This window comes from Peromyscus leucopus, chromosome 3 (assembly GCF_004664715.2).
Source record: "Peromyscus leucopus breed LL Stock chromosome 3, UCI_PerLeu_2.1, whole genome shotgun sequence".
NCBI lineage: Eukaryota > Metazoa > Chordata > Mammalia > Rodentia > Cricetidae > Peromyscus > Peromyscus leucopus.
Window position 1 is genome coordinate 44,788,661 of NC_051065.1, and position 22,400 is coordinate 44,811,060.

The window sequence follows — 22,400 nt, forward strand, 5'->3', positions numbered from 1 at the left end:
TTCATTTGCCCAGGTAGGGCACAGACAACAGACAACAAAACAGATCCACCCAAGTCAAGCTTAATGGACCAGTGAATTTTGGAGGGTTTCTTACAGGAGTGTGGATGACTAAAGGGCAGCCTCATCTCTGAAGAGCCTCCTCAATAACGGGTAAGGACTCAATGAAAGCTGCATTTCTGAAACTGTCTACATGACTTTCAGGCAGTGTGGGTGGATAGTATCACTCTATAGCTGTTGTTACTATGTGCAACTCTGGAGAAGGGTTTTCTTTGTCTGTTAAGTTTCAGGACCATCTTGAGACTTGTGAGTTTTGAAGTCTTCCTGCGCTTCATCAATTTAGTTTACTTTCTAAGTCTTAAGGGCACTCATTGCAGGAGGAAATACTTCCATTTGAAGGAAGTAGCTACTGAATTTCTGGATAGTATTTACTATTTTAAAGAATAAAAATGTTACATAAGTATAGGAATGGGAAAAGCCAACAGTAAAGTCAGTATGAATTGGAATACAAATATAATTTATGTGCTAACACTATTTGCTTTTAATGGACATTCAAAGATCTTATGCTTGAAGCACTTCTAGAACTAACCATAGTATTTAACGGAGAGTAATACACATAAATCCTAACTAAAACAGGAGGATGTGATCAGTGCTGAAAGAAAAACATCATCAGAGCAATCTGTAAAGGAGCCTTTCCCTACAGTGGGAGGAACAACTGAGACGTGGGAGGGTCTATTTTTTTTTTTTTTTTTTTCTGAGACAAGGTTTCTCTGTGTAGTTTTGGTACCTGTCCTGGTTCTCACTTTGCAGACCAGGCTGGCCTTGAACTCACAGAGATTCACCTGGCTCTGACTCGGGAGTGCTGGGATTAAAGGCGTGTGCCACCACCCGGCTGGGAGGGTCTATCTTCAGGGCAGCAAGACAGAAGTGTTCTGGGCTGAGCGTGCTGGTGCCGTTCTCGACTGTGTGTCCTGAGGGATTTCACTTTCAAATGTCAGCTGTTTATTTGGGATATATAGATCCTGGGAATAAGAGGCAGTGTTTGTGAAAGGGTTTATTTTTCTCAGCTGCTAGGGTTGCTTTAACTGGGACAGAGGGCAAATACAAGTGCTCCTCATTACAATGTGCAGCTACGCCTGGTAATAACCACCAATACACGGCTACATCACCCAGCCCTTTCATCTCTAATGTGGGTCATGTTTTTCCCAAAGGGGGTATAATCCAAATAACTTTGAGCAACTCTTGAGGCTGTAGTGGATATGAAATTGGAATCCTGAATTATACCTAATCAGTCAGAAGCAGAGGTCACAACTGGAGCTTGTCATTGCAAACTGAAGTGGGGGAGTCTTGTGAGAAGAGCCATCAACTCATAAGATCTGACACTATCTAGTACGGATAGTTGTTAGAGTTCAGTTGGAGGACATGCAGCTGGTGTTTGACAGAAAAGGGATCGCTTGGTTTGTGGGGAAAGTCCTCATATGGTGGATTGCTGGGTGTGTGAACATAAGAATGGGAAAATAGCCATACTCTGTTCTTTGATAGAGTCTAAAAATCCAAATGAAAAACACATACATTAAGAAAATACTTCCAATATTTGCCTTCATGGTGGCATTTAGAAAGACCAGAGACATGAGAGTACATTATATCTCAAGGCAAACTAAAAAAAAAAAATGATTTCAGGGACCAGAGATATGGCTCTGTGTGCTAAGTGCTTGCTACATAAGTATGAATACTTAAGTTCAGATCCTCAATGCCCACAAAAAAAACCAGGCATGGTTACACACCAGTAACCCCAGTGCTGCAGAGGATTCTGGACACTGGCTGGCTAGTTAGCCTAGGTAAAGCAGCAGGCACCAGATTCAGTAAAGAGATCCTGTATCAAAAACTGAAAGGGAGATCAGAAGAGGAAGATACCCAAAGTTGACCTCTGACCTATACATACACACAGGCACACACACACACACACAAAGAAGTACACTCGTGTATACATGACACATGCATATATATATGTATACAGGAGTGTACACAAGCAGACAGGAGAATACATGTGCATATACACTAAATGATTTCATAGATAACTCATTGAAAAACTACCTGAAATATTTGGGGACTGAATTTTAGTCTCTAGTTTTTAACTGAGTTGCAGAGCCAGCTAGGTACCAGCTCTATCCTGCAAAGCTTGTCATGGAGGGGGTGTGATCTTGGAGGGCAGTGGCAGGCATCTAGACTGACAGAAGTAGAAGAGTTGATGGAAAGATGCTGGGGAACCATGCATAGAAAAGTCTGCAACAGATATAAATCACAATTCATCATTGTACAGTTGTAGAGGAATACTGCACTACCTAAGCAGTTTAACCTTGTTTCATTTTCAGTTTATTCAAGGAGACAATGCTCACATTTACTCTTTTACTAGTTACCAATGAGTCAGTTGAATCCTCAATCTGTAAATGAAGCTTCAATGATTTCACTGTCTATGATCTTAAAAAAAATACTCCCCTCTTCTTCCTCCTAAGTGCTTGTTTTAATTCTGTTCCTTCACTCAGCAAACAAGTTAAGATCTTAATATGAGTCAATAATTTTAATATGAAAGTTCTTGGTCTCACAAAGCACAAGTGACTATGTATCCTCAAGTGTTTCCTAGACTAGGCAAGTACAATTGCAGAATGGACCAGTGTGTGATGGGCTTTCTTTGGGTATAGCTTGTTTTGCTTCTATATCTTATGGAGTTTGTGAAGATATCTAATTACCTTAAAGGTTTGATGACATGTAATGTTCTGAACTAGAAAATGAATTAAAATACAATAACATAATAATAATAATAATAATAATAGTATTATCACCACAACAATGATTATTATATAATAACGTTATATAAATCCATAATCAATTCAATTGGAAATTAGTTATGTTTGATAAAACCTTGTGTCAAGAATACAACTTATTGCCAGGTGGTGGTGGCACATGCCTTTAATCCCAGCACTCGGGAGGCAGAGCCAGGAGGATCTCTGTGAGTTTGAGGCCAGCCTGGTCTACAGAATGAAATCCAGGACAGGCACCAAAACTATACAGAGAAATCCTGTCTCAAAAAAAAAAAAAAAGAATACAGTTTATCTATGTTTTTTTTTCCCCTCCACACCTGCAGAAGGAGGATGTGTTTTTATCATCAGTCACAGAAAAAAAGACCATGTGGATATTTCTGTATTTAGGTAACAACTGGGGGCTAATATTACTGTGGTTCAAACATCACACCAACTGGGAATGAGTTTCTTTGCACAGTGCCCTCCTGAGAGCACCCTTGACCTCAGCATTTCTCAGGCTGTAGATCATGGGGTTCAGCATGGGGTTGAAAAAACTATAAAATAGGAAAAGGATCTTCTGCTGTTCCTCAGGGTGCTGAGACTTGGGGGCCATGTACATGACGATGGCGCTGCCAAAGAAGAGCCCGACCACACAGAGGTGGGAGGAGCAGGTAGAGAAGGCCTTCTTTCGGCCGTCCCCTGACTGCATCCTCAGAACAGACACCAGGATGCGTGTGTAGGAGACCAGCACCAAGCATAAGGGTCCCACTAAGATGAACACAGAAGCTGCAAAGATGACAACTTTGTTGAGTGTTGTGTCAGCACAGGCCAGCTTGAGGACAGACAGGATTTCACAGAAGAAGTGATTGACTTCATGAGGTCCACAGAAGGGCAGCCTCAGGATGAGGCTCATATGAACCATACTAAGGAGGGAGCCACATGTCCAGGATGTGATAACTAGAGCAGCACAGTCTCTCCAGCTCATGATGGAAGAATATCGAAGTGGGTGGCAGATGGCCACATACCGATCATAGGACATTACCACAAGGAGGAGACATTCTGTGTGTGCAAAAGCCATGAAGAGGAAGGTCTGCGTCATGCATCCAGCAAAGGAAATAGGCTTGGATGGATCTAGAAGGTTCACCAGCATCTGGGGCACAGTGTTGCAGGCATAGGCAATGTCAACGATGGCCAGATGACAGAGGAAGAAGTACATGGGGCTGTGGAGTCTGGAGTCTCCACAGATTATTCCAAGGATGACCCCATTCCCCAGCAAAGTGAAGGCATAGAAGAGTGAGAAACATGCAAAAAGAATTTGGTGAATCTTTGGGCCAAGGCAGAATCCCAGCAGGACAAACTCTGTGACCATTGTCTGATTTTCCTCCATTTCACTATGAAAGAGAGATGCAGAGAACTGGGACGCAACTGTTTCAAACAGAGGTGTCAATTTTTTGACATTGTCACATGACTCTGCCATCCACAGATGTGTTGGAAACAACTATTGCTTACTTAGGCGTGGAATGCTATTAACAACCTCCTCTAGGAACTTATTAATTAAAAGTAAATAAATAAATGCCTATAAAAACTAAATTATCTATAAGCAAAATAACTAGTCTGACATTCAATTTTTAGAAGAAAAATGTGTCACCAATGATTATTTACTTAGAACCACTGACCCTGCGGCTGTTAAGAACTAGCAAATCCACACATATAAAATAACCATGAAGCACTGATCATTTCAGGCTTTATGTTGACAAATCTGTCAGGGAATTGCTGAATCTCAAAAAGAGCTCTCAAAATGAGATCAGCACTAGAATGGAAAAGAATTCCAGTTGCTTTGGTAGAAGTTATGATTGCTTCTATAAATATTTATATCCTAACTAGAGATTGCTTTCATAGCTCTACCCAAAGGAAATAATGAAACAGCAACTTTTTATTATTAATATTGTTTTTGATGGGCAAGAGTAATTATGGGTATATACTTACCAAGTTCAATTTAATGTTCAGATACTTAAATACAACCTGGAGTCTTGTGAGGTAGTGAGAAGGAAGGATTTTGTAGAAACAATATCTAGTGGTATTGATTTATGATAGTATATATCTTTATCTAGATATGTAAATAAAATGTATGTAACTATATTTATACAGGATGAGCATTATGGTCTTGAAAAATAGAAACAAACTAACATTTGTTAATGTAGAAACTGGTTCTCCAGGCAATTGTCAGAATCATTAATTTGCCACAGCAATCTTTTTATTGGAGTCCATAGACAATAGGGCATTCTGTGTTTCATCAACTAAATTTATAAACTTAACAATATGTAAGCTCTTCAGGATTTGGAAGCTAGGCATGGCAGCTGTCTATGTAGAAACACTCAGAAAAAAATTTCATATGCAGCATCTGATCAGATTATCCCTTCTATGTTTATTTTTCATAAAAGAGCTAAAATGAAAATAAGATAGGATTCTCTTTTTATTAATTTAATCCTTTATATTTGCGATACATACCATACCTGAAATTTATAACACAACAATTTGCTATTCAAACTGAAAAACAGTAGCTGACCTCATCTTCAAGAATGCTCATGATCCTTAGCTGGCATGGTGGCCCATATTTTTAATCACAGCACTCAGGAGGCAGAGGCAGGCAGTCTCTGAGTTCAATGCCAGCCTAGTCTATAAATTTCAAAAATAAAAGAATGCTCATATTCTTTACATGTAGGTAATGGAAAATATTCATAAATTGAAAATTCACCTTTTCGGTCATTTGACAAATACCTCCATTGTCAAATTAATGATGAAATAGCTTATACACTGTTTGTACAGTAAGTTGAAAACTTGTCTTTTTTACCATAATTTCCTCAAGAAGTTTTGTTGACAGTCAATATAGTTTGAAGTGCCAACATTTATCAGAACTATTATATGCTCAAAATAATTTGAGGTTTAGCTACCTTTCCACAAACAGTGTGAGGAATAACACCGAGTTTGTTCCATCTCCTAGTTTAACTGTCATTATTATACAGGTGATGTTAAGAAATGTTCCCTGAAGAAGTCAGCATGAGATATAGGATTGCATTCTGAGAGAAAGAGACAATTGCAAAACACACTCACGAGAATAGCAATCCAGAGGTGAGAACAAGACAGCTTAAAGAAAGATGGGACAGGAGAGTTTAAGGATTTCTTAAAGGCCACTCTTGATGGATGCAGTTTTTCAGTAGCAGGGCAGAAGGATTTGGTCAAAACATTGAGCCCAAATGTGGTCAGTTTCATGACATATGTATGTGGAGAAAGAGTAAAATAAAGAAGGAGGAGATGGATATGGAGAATAAACATCAGGCCTGAAGGCAGCATTCAGAAGTGTATGTAAATGATCTTCAGGAAGGGGAGCAGAGGAACCAGGTAACACAAAGATGCTAGCTACTTGGTGGACAGATGTCTGCAGGATGCAGCGATGGGTTTGGTGACTGGCTATCAATAACCTTACCATTAATGATCTCTGAGTAGGTCTTGCTATAATTTCGTGTTCTTCAACCATCAGGTAATAACTCCTTTTCGTGAACAGATCTCTCTACAGGAAAGCAAAATATTTTTAGAAAAATTATGCACTTGTCACAATTATGCTTGAATTTTAAATAAGCTGTATTTATATAATAGGGCTGGTGCCTTGTCCTCTTGCACTTTGGCATAGCATGATGTTGCCCTGGAAGGACACTTCCAAAACTGGGTCTACAGTGTGTGGATCCGATCCTGACCAATGAAATCCCCTTTAAGCAAGTTTTGGGGTAAAGTATGCTTTCCTCTCAAACAACAGATAATATCTCTGTTTTATTTGGGAGAAAGAAATGGCCAGATTTCACAGACATGAAAATAACCTAAATAATATCTTTATCTATTTTAAATACATGATAGGCTGATTTCATGTTAGGGTAGAAAGAAGTTTTTTTTTTTGTTTGTTTGTTTATTTTGTGGTTTCCAAAGTGTCTAATTTTCTATTTAATAAAGTCTATCATATTATATTTATTTATTTAGTGTACAAATGGGGGCATGTTTATGCCGCTGCTTGCACATGGGAATCGAAGAACAACTTGCAGGTGCTTGTCCTCTCCCTCTACCTTGTGAGTGTCGGGGATTAAACTCAGATGTCCAGGCTTGGGGTGGGCACCTTTGCCTGCTGAGCTGTCTAGCTGATCCCTACCTGTAGTTTTAAATACACAAAATTCTGGACTGCAATGTTGGAAGCTAAAGTAAAGACGAACTGAGAAGGTCAGATGTGTGAGCATCTTTTCAGCCCAGTAGCTGCCTTGTTTCCACCTTGAGAAAGCAGTTGAGTGGTGCTGCTTGTTTTGTAATCCTGACAAATCGTACACATTTGTTAGATGTGAAGTTAATGAAGAAATACAAACAACTTCTGTGTTATGAGATTGGCTTCATTTAAAATGAAGTCTACTATACTTGTGTTGAACTCAGGCCCAACATCCAGCAGGAAGTGAGTCCTAGAATTTTGAAACACTTCATTCCTGTGATCTGTATTAAAGGAAGACCTTTAAAATTTGATAAGAACAGAAGAGGATTCAGAGTATTTGGCACTTGAGTCAAGAACAGACTTCATTTCATCTTTTTTTTTTTGACAGCTGTGTTAAAACAAATGGAAACCAAACAGATTCGTTTTCTTGCAGTCTACAGGGACTCCAAACTGTGGGACTGTTAGCAGTCAGCATGTGTTGAGGAGCTCAGGGACTCTTGCTCCTCACTGCTGGACTATTTGCTGATGATAGATTTAGGGAGAGGGGAAATCATTGCCTTCTGCTGTGCATCTGCTGGTGAGCTCACCAGGCTCCCATGGTTAGTTACAATCCAGTGCTCACAGAATGGTCCTGGCTGAACTAAACTGGCCACAGAAGGAAGCCAGAGTCAGGAATCAGAGTCTCCAGTCTCCAGATGGTTCTGGTGACTCTGTCAAGAGCAAAGACTGATAGAGAGGAAGAAGGAGTTCTACAGAGGTGAGAGAAGGGATAGGAGAGGGTGGGTGGAGAGAGTAATCAGAATGTATTAGATACATATATAATGTTGTCAAAAACAAGCTTAGTTAGTAAAACAATCAAATCTCTAAGTTTTAATGAGCCATCAGTCTCTTTCCTACAGTATTAGGCACTGGGTAAAGCAGAATTTATAAAACAGTCCTAAATTGTTAGTCAATTGTTCAGCTCAAATGAAGACTTCTAATTTGTAAATAATAAGAAAGAACTGAAAAATAATACATTTCTTGTTTGTATAATTATAAACATAGACTTTGACAAGTTATCTTAAGGAGTGAGAATTGATGCAGCAAATATTTTTTTCTAGGGGTAGAGACTATCCTGGATGAGCAAGAACTATAAAATCACTCTTGCATAATCACAGTCCATTCCATAGTTTGTTAAAGGCTGGTAATAACTGATCATTCGTTGAGTGCTCCTATGTACCAAGTACCATGTACGGGAGTACAATGTGCAACAGGTTGATATGTCTGAGACTGTGAAGATTGTGAAAGTATGCTTTAGGAAGAAGAGGAGAGCGAAAGAAAAAAGGAAACTTTGGATACAAACATTGGAAATAAAATTCTTCTGAAAAGAAAACTTAGGTGTAGTTGGCCAACTCATCCTTCACTCACTTGGCTATGTTACCACAGATACACAGTATCTTTTCTGCTTTCTTTCTGTCCCTACCTCAAAGACTCATCCTCAGTGCTAGAGAAAAATCTACTTATTTACGGAGTATGTTCTAAGTGTCTGAGTATGTCCACAAAGTTATATTCAATGGAAGACTAGTATAAAACATACACACACTAGTAATCATTTAGCTTTATATTCCATTGCAGCAAATGGATCATCATAAACACAGCATGTGTTTTGACAGTGCTGACAAGAATTAGATGCAACATTTAAAAACAACCAAATACATTAACTTCACTGGAGCAGAGCATCATTCCATAAGCTATTCTACTATAATGTCTATTAAGTAGGAAAAAAATTCCACATATTTCATTTAAACCCATAAAGTGGAAATTCCTAACTATTTATACAGAATGTGAATGATGAGTATGTGTGTGCAAGCATTGTACTCCTACACACACACACACACACACACACACAGACACACAGACACACACACACACACACACACACACACACACACACACACAAACCTCACACAATGAATTTGTTTCTCTTTTGGATACAGAAAGAGTGCCAGTGAATGTGACAGTTGGATAGAAACAGATGCTACAACTTGTCTGGGAAGAATTAAAGGTGGAGTAAACCCAGGTAACCTCAATAGCTTCCACATTTAGGACACAAGGATCTCGGAAGGGGGAGCAGCAGGAGGTTGGCACAGGTCCTGTGTCCTCAGAGCTTCTGTATATGCACAGAATCCTCACTATTTCCCCTTTCTGAAATAAAACCTCAGGAAAGGAGGTTTTATTCTCTGAGGGCTCAGCCTAGTTAGCAGCTCTTGAGGGTTCACTGGAGGCACAGGGTCATGAGACTTCATGCATGCTCACCTTTGCTGGAAAGCAGACACAATTGTGATCTATCTCTGTTCCCATCCCCAGCAGGACACACAATTAGGAAACATACACAGCCATCCAGCATACCCATGAGGCTCCAACTCTCATTACAGTTCTCAGATACTTGACATTATCTGTCCTCAAGATTCCCAGAATTGCACTGTCCCCAGTCTCCAGATGGTTCTGGTGACTCTGTCAGGAAGCAGGACTAGTCGCTGAGTTCCCAGAATCCACAGTACAGCTTAGCTTCTCCTTGGTGGAGCCTGGGTTCCTCAGGGTGTAGCAGAAGTGGGAAGTCAGGACCTAAGTTACATTTCAAGGTGTGGAGGTGCTGTGGGAGCTGGTAAGGAAGGCATAGGTAGTCCAAGAAGAGGCCAAGGTATCCCAGTGGGGCCTTTGGGGACCTGCCTTTGGGGACTTTCTTCTAGGGCACAAGCCTCCCATGGAGATAATTTGTTGTGAAGTGTAGAGACTGAGTTCGGGCCCCAGAGGAGGGAGGAAAAGACCCCTCCATGACACTTTCCCCTGGAAAGTACCTTTTATCTGTGGAAGGCCCTTCTTTAAGAACCTCTCTAAGACACTGTCATAGTCTTCATATTCTACTTCATTATTTGGTACTGGATATAGAATTTGTCAGAGTGTTATTTTAAAAAATTTCATGTCAACCAATCATGGAATTTACAAACTGGCTCCTTATAGCATGTCCTTGCAGGGAAATTTGTCATAACTGTCCACTTTTGAGTGCATGTCAGCTCGTGTTCCAATTCTGCTCGCTCCTGTGACAGCAATCATACACTAAGATGACAAATAATAGCTTCTGGAACAGGAAGATCTTGGTGCTTTGCTGGATCGTAAATAACACAGCCTCCTTTTGTTATGTTTCAGGGCATCTGCAAACTGTGGAACTCAAACAATTAACATTTAAGAGAAAAAGGGTATTAACAAAACAGCACATTTGTGGAAGCCGTTATTTTAAGACATGGTTCAATATCCAGCAGTTTGGCCACTGTAGAGTTATGTTAAGGTACAGAAGTAAAACATTTGAAGATGATAAGAAACTAAATACAGATGTATATGTCATGAAATTTAAGCCAGAAGAGGGAATCACTTCAAAAGCATGTTTTTTACATCACAGCAAGTGGACACAGCTTTAAACTGTGGGTTTTGACATTTTCAGGTTTCTATAAGAAAAGCAGTTGTATTTTAAAACTCTGAAGCCAAACTTTGTTTTTTTTTTTTATTTCAAAATATAACCTTTTGTCTCTCCCTGTCTCTGTTCTCTCTTTTTCTCTTACAAACACACACACACACACACACACACACACACACACACACACACACACACACCACATATACTTTTCCCTTTTGAGAAGATAGAGATTGAATCTAGGGCTTCATGCATGCTAAGCAAGCACCATTTCACTGAGTCACATCCCCAGCTCATATATATAGTTTGATTCATCTCTCTCACACACATATTCATCACAAATTTGGAAGATTGTGAGAATGCTGGACCAAGAAACAAGAGATGCTTGGAGTCATTGTCACCCAAGGATCATATTAAACAATAGAAGAGATGCTTGGAGTCATTGTCACCCAAGGGTCATATTAAACAACAGAGACAATGAATGACCCTCACTTTCCATAACCAAATAGACTCTGAGATGCACTGATGTGAGTTACTGTCCTCAAACTGACAACCTTTGCAGAGGCTTCCTTGCAGGAAAAAGAAAAAGAAATAAATAAATTGGGGTGGGGAGAGAAAACATATTTGTCCTAGAAGGAATTTTCAGAAAATATCCACAAGTGGCCAATCAAGCTCTCCTGTTCCAGAAAACTTAAGTGTCTGAAAAAATGGCACAACTATCAACTTTGGCAAAAGCCAAAGCTTTAAAAAGTGCAGAATTCTTTTTTCAACAAAACAAAATTTTATAGCTTTCACTATACTAATAAAGATGTGAATCTTACCGAGAAATACAGCATGGAGTCATTCATAATCTTCTTCCCTCACAAAATGTAGCGATGTATTGTATACCCCAATATATTGTGTACCCTAATAAACTTGTCGGGATCAGAGGTTGGAGTCAGTCACTAGATTAGACATAGAGGCCAGACAGTGGTGGCACACACCCTTAATCCTATCACTTGGGAGGCAGAGATCTGTCTGGATCTCTGTGAGTTCAAGGCTACACTGGGAACAGAGTCAGGCAGTGGTGGCACATGCCTTTAATCCCAGCACTTGAGTTCTCATGCCTTTGCTTGGTAAGCACACACACCTTTAATCCTAAGAAGTGACATGGCTGGGTGGAGAATGGTATATAAGGCTTGAGGAGACAGGAACTAAGCAGCAGCTCAACTGAGATCCTCAGTTTTAAATTCAGAGGTTCTTTAGACTGAGAATTTTGTACAGGTAACAACCACTGGCTGGCTTGCTCTGCTCTCTGATCTTTCAGCTTTCACTCCAATATCTGGCTCTGTTTTTGTTTTTTTAATTAATAAGACCTTTTAAGATTCGTGTTACAACTGAAGACATTTTGAAGTCCTCTGGAAAGCTTATGGTTTGAACAGAGAGGATTTTGGGGAGAAGGAACACTGCATCATGACTATCAGGGTCTCCAAGAAGTACTTTTTTGGAACTGTGGCTCTGAAATCTTGGCTGTGACTGGGACTAACTGTACCACAATCTGTTATTGTCAGCATTTGAAATTATAGATTTGTAGAATCCCTCCCACAGCTACTGAGTCAGTCATCCAAATGGAGGGCATGAGACAGCTCAAAGCTAAATAAAGGTATTGCATATGCTCTGGATGGTTAGGACCCTCTTGAGAGGATCATTTCTTCTGTCAGTGGTTAAACATGATGCTGTAAACTTGTCAGAAAACTCTCTGTATCTTCAGAACTCTCTTCAAAGTATTCTTCACATCAGAGTTCCTGAGACTATAAATTAGGGGGTTGAGCATGGGATTGAAAAGGCTGTGAAACAGTAGGAGATATTTCTTCTGCTCCTTCGGGTTCCCATGTCTGGGTCCAACATACATGACAATGGCCGTTCCATAAAATAATCCGACTACACAGAGGTGGGAGGAGCAGGTGGAAAAGGCTTTCCTTTGACCCTCCCCTGACTGGATCCTCAGGATAGCACCAAGGATACAGGCATAAGAGACCACAATTGAGGAGAATGGTCCCACAAGCACAGACACTGCCCCAGCCAGGACCATAGTCTCATTGAGGTGTGTGTCTGCACAGGCAAGTTTGAGAATAGCTGTGATTTCACAGAAAAAGTGATTCACTTTCTGAGACACACAGAAGGGTAAAGGTAGAAGCAACACTAGATGAACCAAGGACAGGAGAACCCCAATGATCCAGCAAGTCACAGCCATAGTGCTACAGACCTTCCAGCTCATGATGGTAGAGTATCGGAGGGGGTGGCAGATGGCCACATACCGATCATAGGACATCACCACTAGGAGCAGACATTCTGTGATAGCAAATGTCAAAAAGAGAAAGGTCTGTGTCATGCATCCAGCAAAGGAGATGGGCTTGGCTGGGTCTAGAAGGTTCACCAGCATCTGGGGCACGGTGTTGCAGGCATAGGCAATGTCAACGATGGCCAAGTGGGACAGGAAGAAGTACATGGGAGTGTGGAGTCTGGAGTCCAGGCAGATAAGCCCCACGATGGTCCCATTCCCCAGCAGGGTGAAGGCATAGAACAGGGAGAAGAGGGCAAAGAGGAGCATCTGCATCCTTGGGCTGAGCGGAAATCCCAGGAGGATGAACTCTGTGATCAGTGTCATATTGTTTCCCATATCCCTATGGCAGAGGAAACTGAGTTAGTGACTGGTTTAAGGGTAGACTTTAACACAGATTTGTGCTGACTTCATACCCTTTGTAGGTTAGCAAAGTAAGGATAGCCGAAATGAAGTTTTGTTTTAAATGGACTTTTAAAGATTTCTTGTAGGGTGGTGGTACACGCCTTTAATCCCAGCACTCGAGAAGCAGAGGCAGGCGATCTCTGTGAGTTCAAGGTCAGCCTGGTCTACACAGTGAGTTCCAGGACAGCCACCAAAAAAACTACACAGAGAAATCCTGTCTTGAAAAACCAAAAAAAAAATTATGTACACAAATATATTTCTTTTAACATTTAAACTTTTTTAGTTGTATTATTGTGTATGTGGACAGGTTGTGTTTGTGTGGGTGCACTTGCCATTACATACATGTAGAGAACTTTGTGGAGTTTGTTTTCTTCTTGTACCCTGCTGTGACTCTAAGAGCACTGAACCATCTTGCTCGCTTTATGACTGTAACATTTTTGATGAATCTATAATTTCATAATAAATATACCCATTTTAATGCAAGTCAAAGTTTGTTTGAAAACATTCTACATGTTACACCATAGTTTTCAAATAAATTCTCCTTGTCTTGGTTGACATTATTCAGAGTTATTCTCTTATTATTTTTAATTAGAAACAATGAATCCTAAATGATGGACCAATATTTCAAAATTGTATTTCATTCACTATTGAGTGGAAAGTGTTCAATAGAATGTAATGTAGCAAGATTAAACATACATTCCCTTTCACACTACAATAAACACCTCACAAAGTCACAAAGTGTTTTTCTATTTAAGTGTAAAGGCTTAGATTCGGCCAAATTTTTTTTTTTTTGTCATTTAGTTCTTCACATTAACATTTAGATGAACATTTTTGTGACTGACCAGATTTGAACTGTACTGTTTGAAAGGCATGACAGCAGGAATAGTAACCTTGTCTTTTGGCTCAATGTTGACAAATACTCTAAACACAGATTTAGGTGCCATCTCTACAGGTGGCTTGCAGTGACTCACTTTCTGTGGGAAATGCTGCAGAAACATTGCTATTGCTATTGGCCAACTGAACCACATCACCTCTCTAACTCTGTAATTCTATAGTAAAAATGTGAATACAAACATAGTTTTCCCTCTGTTGCATACATTTTATCCTATTTTATGTGAATTCCCCCTATGTGGGTATACGATGATGAGTAATAATCCTTCTTTTAAATAGGCATGAAATTCTACATCTAAGACTGAAAGATCTCATTATCAAAATATTAAATTTATATTGGACCTTACTTACTACTATCAGGGAGGTAAGTAGCATGCTCAGGCAAGTGAAAATAAAACCATATGCAGGTGTTTATTGATTTCTTATTATCTGTATAACCTTATTCTTAGTGTAGACGTATCAGTAATTAAATTATTACCTCCTCATTGCTTAGACTTTGTATGTCATCAAAGTAAGGTTATGAATAATAAACATACATTTGTATACTTATTTGACAGGTTCCTATAAATGATAATTTGTTCATAATACTTTTTCAGGAATTCATTTGCACATACATGCCTCTATTTCATAAAAGACAAGCTGCTTGCCAAAATTAACCACTAATACATTGATTAAAGTTATGCATTAACATATTAATGTATAATATACCAATAAACATTTGTATGTTTTACTCAGCTTATCTTATTGTTGTAACTGTTGATGGGTAGAATTTGAACATTAAGAAAGTAGAACTGTAACTTTGTGACAGTAAAAGCAAATAGACAATGGAAATAACATTATATTTCATCAGAACTTACCCAAGAAACGAGGAAGCCTGGGTGTCTAGAGAAGGCTATTGTATAAAGACTATGGTAAGCCTTCATTCAGAAAATGTAAACATTGCTTCAATTCTGTGATGACATTGGAAGCCTTGCTGCTTCTCTCAGGACTGACAAAGAAGGTCTATGGCTTTTCAAGTTGCCTTTTAGAAGAGAAGGATTTAGGAATTTATCACCTCTACAGGTCACGCTTTCAATTGTCATGAGAGCCTTGTGTAGTGCATGAAAAAATAGGTCTCTTTGCACCATCATGGTTCCTATAGAGACAGGAAGAAACCACCCACTGTGATTCTAGCCCACAGAGGTTTGAGTCTCTCTCTGTTTCTGTGTCTGTGGAAGATACATCGTAATGAGATCTTCAGACATTCAGGAAGAATAGTCAGTACTTTCGTAAGTAGTAGAGCATGTTTATACAAAGTCATACTTGGAACCATAGCTACATCAGTTTACAGACTGTTGTAGCTTTATGAATTTTCATTTTGTTTCAGTCTTCAAACAATCAAGAGATATAGTGGCAGATGAACAGATTTTTCCTGGTTATTGACTGTAAATAAAATCTTGAAATTAATCCCTTTAGCCATACACCCTTTAGTCTGATTTTCTAGATACTTGAAAGGCAGTAGGAAAACGAAGTTGAACGACTAGGTCTAAATTATTGGATATTATCTAGAAATTCAGACCTTTTATCCCTAAGCACAGGTCTGGAGATGTGTAAGAGTCATCTTAGGGATGTAGAAGCCTTAGGACTTGTTGATTCATCTGTTGCTGGACACCGGGTTGGTCTCCTAACTTAGCTACTACTAAGAACAGTACTGTAATAAACAATGTGTGATTATTGTTGTGATATTATGACTTTGAGTCTTTGGGTAAATATGCAGAAGTAGTATAGCTGGGTCATATTGTAGATGATTTATTGATTAACAAATTAATAAAACATGATTTTATTAGTGCATATGCCTCCTTTCCACTTATTTGGAAAAAAATGAAATACAGTCAGAAAGTCTTCAGGTCAATATTCTATTTCTTCTACCTATTTCTTAAATACTTCTTCTAATAATATTTCTTATTTAATTTTTTACAACCAGACATGCATACAATATACCTTGATTATATCCACCCTCTGCTAACTCTTCTTCAGCTCCCTTCTGGACCCTTCATCACATCTCTGTCCCACTTTCTTGGCTTTATTTATTTATTTATTTATTTATTTATTTATTTATTTATTTACTCACTTAGTTCAGTTAGTGTTGTCCATGTGTGCATGGTCATGGGACCATCCACTAAGGCATGAGCAGAAAATGACTCTCAAATCTTCAGAAGCTATCAAGTGTCAAAATCTCCTCAGACAAAGATGGGGCCTTGGGATCCCCTTACCTCTCCATCCTGAATTTTTAAAATTTCTTTATCCATTTAATATATTTTTTATGAATATACTTTGTATGGTAAACATATCCCCCACTGCCCTGTTCCTTCTTCTTCTCTCCTCCATTTTTTTACCCCTCATCCCCTCTTCCATTTGTCTTCTATATTTCCCTTCATTTATTCTCCTTTATTCATCTCTGATGTCATTTTATAGACACATTCATGATTTTATGTGACTAAAGAAAATCTAAGAACCACAAACAAGAGAAAACACATGATATTTGTCTTTCTGAGACTGGCCAAACTCACTTAATATGATTATCTCCAGTTGCATCTATTTCCTTATAAATGACATAACTTTATTCTTCTTCATGCTTGGAAAAAACTCCCTTGTTTATATATACCTTTTTTCTTATTCATTCCTCTGCTATTGGAGACTTAGGTTAGTTATGTCTCTTAGCTATCAAGAACAGGACTGCAATAAACATCGATGTGCTAATGTCTCTGGGACATTGGGGTCTTCTAAACAAATACCCATATGGCAGATCTTTGAAAAAAGTCCATAATAGATGGACAAGTTTACATCTACCTATCTCATCAGCAGATTGTGCTGGCATTGCTTTTCAAATGATCCAGAATCCAATGGCTCCTTCTAGTCTCCATTATTGCTACTCTTGTCTCTGCCACCTTCTTTTATCATCTGTGTTTTTGCAAGTCTCTTCACTTTAACTCAGCATGGGATGTGGAGTGATCCTGTTAAATTATGGGAAGAGCTATTATTACTTATCCATTAACAGCTCTTTTATGATTTTCTGATTCCATCATAGGTTTACAAAATCATCCTGGGATTTTTCAGTGGCTTGGTCTTGTATAGGTCATCATAGCTTTTGTGCGTTCATGTGTGCAACAACCATGTTGTGTCTAGTGATAGCATTTCTCAGCGCTGCTCCCCATTCTTCAGCTCTTACATTCTTTCTGCCTCTCTTCTGAGACATTCCCTGAGCCTTGGGTCAAAGAAGGTTTGGTACAGGTGAGTGCTGAGCAACAGGTGGGACATCTACATTGTTAGATTTTTGAGAAACTTCCACAGTACGTGGACTGGTTCATGTTTCTACCAGCAGAGTACAGGGGTTCCCTGTGTCCATATCGTTACTGGCATTTGTTGCCAATGATATTTTTAATGTCTGATGTTCTAAGTGGAGTCGAATGGAATTTTATTGTAGTTTGGTTTTCATGTTATAACTTAATTGTCTTTCTTTTCATGTGATTAATAAAAGAAATAAAGGATGATACCCTTGAATTTGTTCCTTTTAAGTTGAAGGGGAAGCATCAGATCTTTAACAGTTCATTACTATTTTAACTATGGTGTTACCATGTACCCCTTTTCATATTAAAAAAAGTTACCTAGATGGTTGAATGTGTGTTTCTCATGGAAAAGTGTTAGACTTGTCTGTCAATTGCTTTAAACAGATGTAAGGAAAGATTATATTTTTCTTTATTTATTTAACAAGCAGTAGTACATTAATTGTGTTTTGTATGTTCATATTACTGTACTCCTGGAATAAATCTCACTTGATCATAGTATTTGTGCTGCCTGTTTACAGGTTCTGGTTTCTGGTATTGGTTGAGACTGTGCACTTACATACAGAAGGATAATGGTCTGTAGTTTATATTTCCTGTGGTGTCTCTTATATTAATGACATTGACCTCACAGAAGGACTTAGGAAATGTTCTCTTCACTACTATTTTTAAAAATCTCTATGAAGAAATAATGTTAATTCTTCCTTTTAAACTCTGGTATAGTTTGCTAAAATAGCAATGTGGTCCATAACTATCTTTGATGAGCTTTGAATTTACTAATTTATTTTTATATACTATAAATCTACTTAGATCATTTTAATGAGTTGGTCGATTTGGTATTTATAGAAAAAATCCCCTAATTGTAACATAGTTGCTCATAGAATTCTCTCACAGTTCTTTACATATCAGCTAAATTGGTGATGATGTTCCTTTTCAAAGCTAATTTTAGTTTTTAGTATTTTCCCTTTGTATCCATGTGTGTGTGTGTGTGTGTGTGTGTGTGTGTGTGTGCGCGCGCGCGCGCGCGCGCGCGCGTGTGTGTGCATGTGTAGTGGCTGTAGAGGTGGCCAGCAGGTGTCCTGTTTTATCATTCTCTTTTTTATTCCCTTGAGACAGGGTCCCTTATTGAAACAGGTGCTTCACTGTCAGCCATCAAACTTTAGTAAACTCCCCGTTTCTGGCCCCTGTATCCCTGTATCCCTGGGGCGCGAGAGCGTGTGCAGCCACAGCCAGCTTCTTACATCTGCAGTGAGACTTCGAACCCTGGTCCTCAGGCTTGTACAGCAAACGCTCTCCGAGGCTGAGCCACCTCCCCAGCTCGTCACCACTCTTTCTGAGCCACCTCCCCAGCTCGTCACCACTCTCTCTTCTGTTGACCTGCTGCTCATTTGAGCTAAAGTTTGGTCATTTTGTTAATTTTTATTTTTAAAATAGAAAAACCACATTAGCAACCATTAATTTTATCTCTTGTTTTTCTATTTTTGATATCATTTGTGTATGTTCTAATCCATATTACTTTATTTCTTCTGCTTGCTCTGGTGCTTAATTAGCTTTCCTTTAAAATAAATGATTGGTGATGAAATGTGAATAATGGATGCAAATATGAATGAGAAGTAATGTTCTATTTGGGAGAGACTTTTAACATTGGGATTCAATCCAGAAATTGAATTCATAGAGTTAATTATAAATATATCATTTTCCCTGTTATTTTGTCCCACGTCCAGAGCTGGAATTTGAGCAATTATAGTTTTTAAAATCAGACTTCTAGCCATGTGTGGTGTCATGTGCCTTTGATCCCAGCACTTGGAAGGCAGAGGCAGGTGAATCCCTGTGAGTTGGAGTCCATCCTGGTCTGCAGAGTGAGTTCCAGGACAGCCAGAGCCACATAGTAATACCCTATCTCAAAAACAAACAAACAAGCAAGCAAGCAAACAAATAAAAATCATATTTCTAGTTGGGAAATTTCCCTGAATTTTGCTTCAGCTAGCCACATGTTTCAGGAGCATGGCCCTACCCAACTCACATTCTAGGTGCCGGTCACACAGATCTCTTCTGCAGTGCTCTGTGGAAGGCTTCTTTCACCTGGGCATTCCTCAGACTGTAGATGAGGGGATTCAGCATTGGGTTAAAGAGACTGTGGAACAGTGACAAAATCTTCTCCTGCTCCTCTCGTTGATCAGAGTCAGGGACCATATAAACCAACATGGCTATCCCAAAGAAGAGCCCCACCACGCAAAGATGGGAGGAGCAGGTAGAGAAGGCCTTCCTGCGGCCCTCCTTCGACTGCATTTTAAGGATTGTCCTGAGGATGTGCGTGTAAGAGACAAGCATCGAGCAAAGAGGCCCAACTAAGACAAAAACACATGCAGCAAGGATGACAACTTGGTTGATCAAAGTGTCAGCACAAGCCAGCTTGAGAACAGCCAGGATTTCACAGAAGAGGTGGTTCACCTCTCGGGGCCCGCAAAAGGGCAGCCTTAGCAGAAGAATTGTGTGAGCCACAGACAGGAGAAATCCACATGACCAGGAAGTGGCAGCCAGGGCTACACATACTTTCCAACTCATGATGACAGTGTAGTGTAGCGGATGGCAGATGGCCACAAATCGGTCATAGGACATTGCTGCCAAAATCAAGCACTCTGATGCCGCAAAAGCTAAATACAAGAATGTCTGTGTGATGCATGGCGCAAATGAGATGGTTCTTTTGTGGGTGACAAGATTGGCCAACATCTTGGGGACATTGTTGGAAGCATAGGAGATGTCAAGAATGGCCAGATGTGAAAGGAAGAAGTACATTGGGGTGTGTAGCCTGGAGTCCAGGTAGATGAGCCCCAAGATTATGCTGTTTGCCAGCAGGCTGAGGATGTACAGCAGGGAGAAGACCCAGAAGAGGAACATCTCCATCTCTGCACTGAGCCGGAGTCCCACCAGGATGAAGTCTGTGATCCATGTCTGGTTGCCTCCCATTCCTTTATGACAGCCGGTGTAACAGTGACTTGTGGTGGTAAGCCCAGAGCTGGACAATCAATGAAAATTGGATTTATTTATCTCAAAACAAGTGCAGGAAATAGTTCAATGTTCTCTTATTTCACACTTCCTGACAGCCATCTGTGTTTCTGAACCTTTACTAGAAGTAAATTCTAACATCCAGAATTATGTAAAGAACCCTTACACCCCTTTACTCGGATAATGTCTTTCTTGTTTATCTTATACTCTTTGTCTCTGTACACCTAAAGTCTTGACCCATTTGAAGTTACTGCTCTATTATAACTATAAAAATCAAGAGATGTAATGCTTACATGTTTGTTTCCACTAATATCTCCACCCACACAGGACCTAATCTAAGGTTTCACATTATATTTAATATAATCTCTTCTTAGTATCTTGTAATTTGAATATATCCTTGACCTTTATATGTTTTTCCAAATACTGACATTTTGAAGAGTAAATAGTAGACTGAAGAGTAAATATTAAATAGTAGGAGATCCCTCAAGTTAAAAGTACACTGTATTTCCCATGTTTTGATTCAGATTATTTATTTTCTGCAAAAACTATCCTCAGTGTACTAAGTGTAGATGCAGGGTGTTAATTTATTCCCTTGTTGGGACAAAGCTAAGTTGGATCACTTGATAAACACAGCAATCCCCAGATATTTCTACTGTATAGTGATTACTTTTTCCCAATTTCTTGAATAACTACTAAAATTGTATATATAATTTTATATGGTAATGTTGATGGAAAATATAGCTTTATGTCTATTAGTTGGACATATGTAGAAAAATCCTCTGTTGATCCATCTCTTTCTGTCTGGGCTTCCTAACTTTGTTAGCCAGTGGGTAATGTTTCATTATTACCATATGTTTGATGCTTTATTTTATACATGTGGACCCTCCAAGCTTGTTCCCTTGTCTCTTTTAGCCTGCTTTGGTTTTAAACTCTCTGTTACTTCTGATGAGAACAGAAGTTTCAGGATCATCTGTTCATAGTCCACATTTCATCTGTCAACCAACATCTAGACTTCACTGGACTCTTTTTTAGAAAGATTTCATCTTTATTCTTTTACATATGTAAATCCCTGCATATATGTATGTGCACCACATGGAGGCCTGGTGCCCAGGATGTCCAGAAGAAGGCATCAGATCCCTTGGATCTAGAGTTACAGATGATTGTAAACTCATATTTGGGCTCTGAGAAGTGAACCCAGGTCATCTGTAAGAGCAGAAAATGCTTTTAACCACTGAGCAAACTGTTCAGCCACTTTTACTAGACTCACTTCTGTTTTATTTGGTGCTGAAGATGAACCCAGTGCCTTGTATACCCAGGGGAGTTCTCTACCCTGAAACTCTAGTTTTAGTCCAATATTTTAGTTTTATCATGAGCAGAGTATGCACTTCTGGTGTCCTTCTGTATGAGAGACAAAAATATATGAGAGGATATAAAGAATATATACATTCTCAGGATTACCTTTGAAAACTGTGTATAAGGAAGTGCTTTTGTTTATGAAGTCAAATCTTAGTAAATTAAAAAAATCTTCTTTATATAATTTAATATCTTGTTTTAATGCAAATACATTTTTGTAATTTTAGAAACATATTCACCATTTAATTTTCCTTATCATCTGCCTTTTAGTCAATTCTGGAAAATTATATACTCTTGAATAATTTAGATTTAGAGATGAATTTTAACAAAGAAAGGTGATCACTGTTGATAATTCTTACTTTCTGCTGTCTATTTATATTATGGATTTTAAAATGATAATACAGTATTACTCAATTACTGCCATCATTTGTAGATATACAAGTAAGCATTTCCCATGTCAAAATACCTGGCTGTAACACACATTGATCTGATTCAGTTATTCTTTAAAGATTGCTACTTATTTCATATATCATCTCATCACTAGACTGTTTGCAATTTAGTGCTGCAGTAATTAAAAGTTTACACACAGACACACACACACACAGACACACACACACAC

At 38.9% G+C, this 22,400-nt stretch overlaps 3 protein-coding genes across 3 annotated transcripts; all 3 read right to left on the reverse strand.

Moving 5' to 3' along the window:
* Positions 1-3,240: 3,240 nt before the first annotated feature.
* On the reverse strand, positions 3,241-4,182 carry LOC114697978 (olfactory receptor 2A1/2A42-like). Its single transcript, XM_028876404.1, has one exon. It carries the CDS (start codon positions 4,180-4,182, stop codon positions 3,241-3,243), a length of 942 nt encoding a protein of 313 aa, XP_028732237.1.
* An 8,030-nt stretch (positions 4,183-12,212) lies between these two features.
* On the reverse strand, positions 12,213-13,145 carry LOC114697979 (olfactory receptor 13). The gene has a single exon (XM_028876405.1). The coding sequence runs from the start codon at positions 13,143-13,145 to the stop codon at positions 12,213-12,215; it is 933 nt and encodes a 310-aa protein (XP_028732238.1).
* A 6,314-nt stretch (positions 13,146-19,459) lies between these two features.
* LOC114697980 (olfactory receptor 2A2-like) lies at positions 19,460-20,389 on the reverse strand. Its single transcript, XM_028876406.1, has one exon. The coding sequence runs from the start codon at positions 20,387-20,389 to the stop codon at positions 19,460-19,462; it is 930 nt and encodes a 309-aa protein (XP_028732239.1).
* Positions 20,390-22,400: the final 2,011 nt, after the last annotated feature.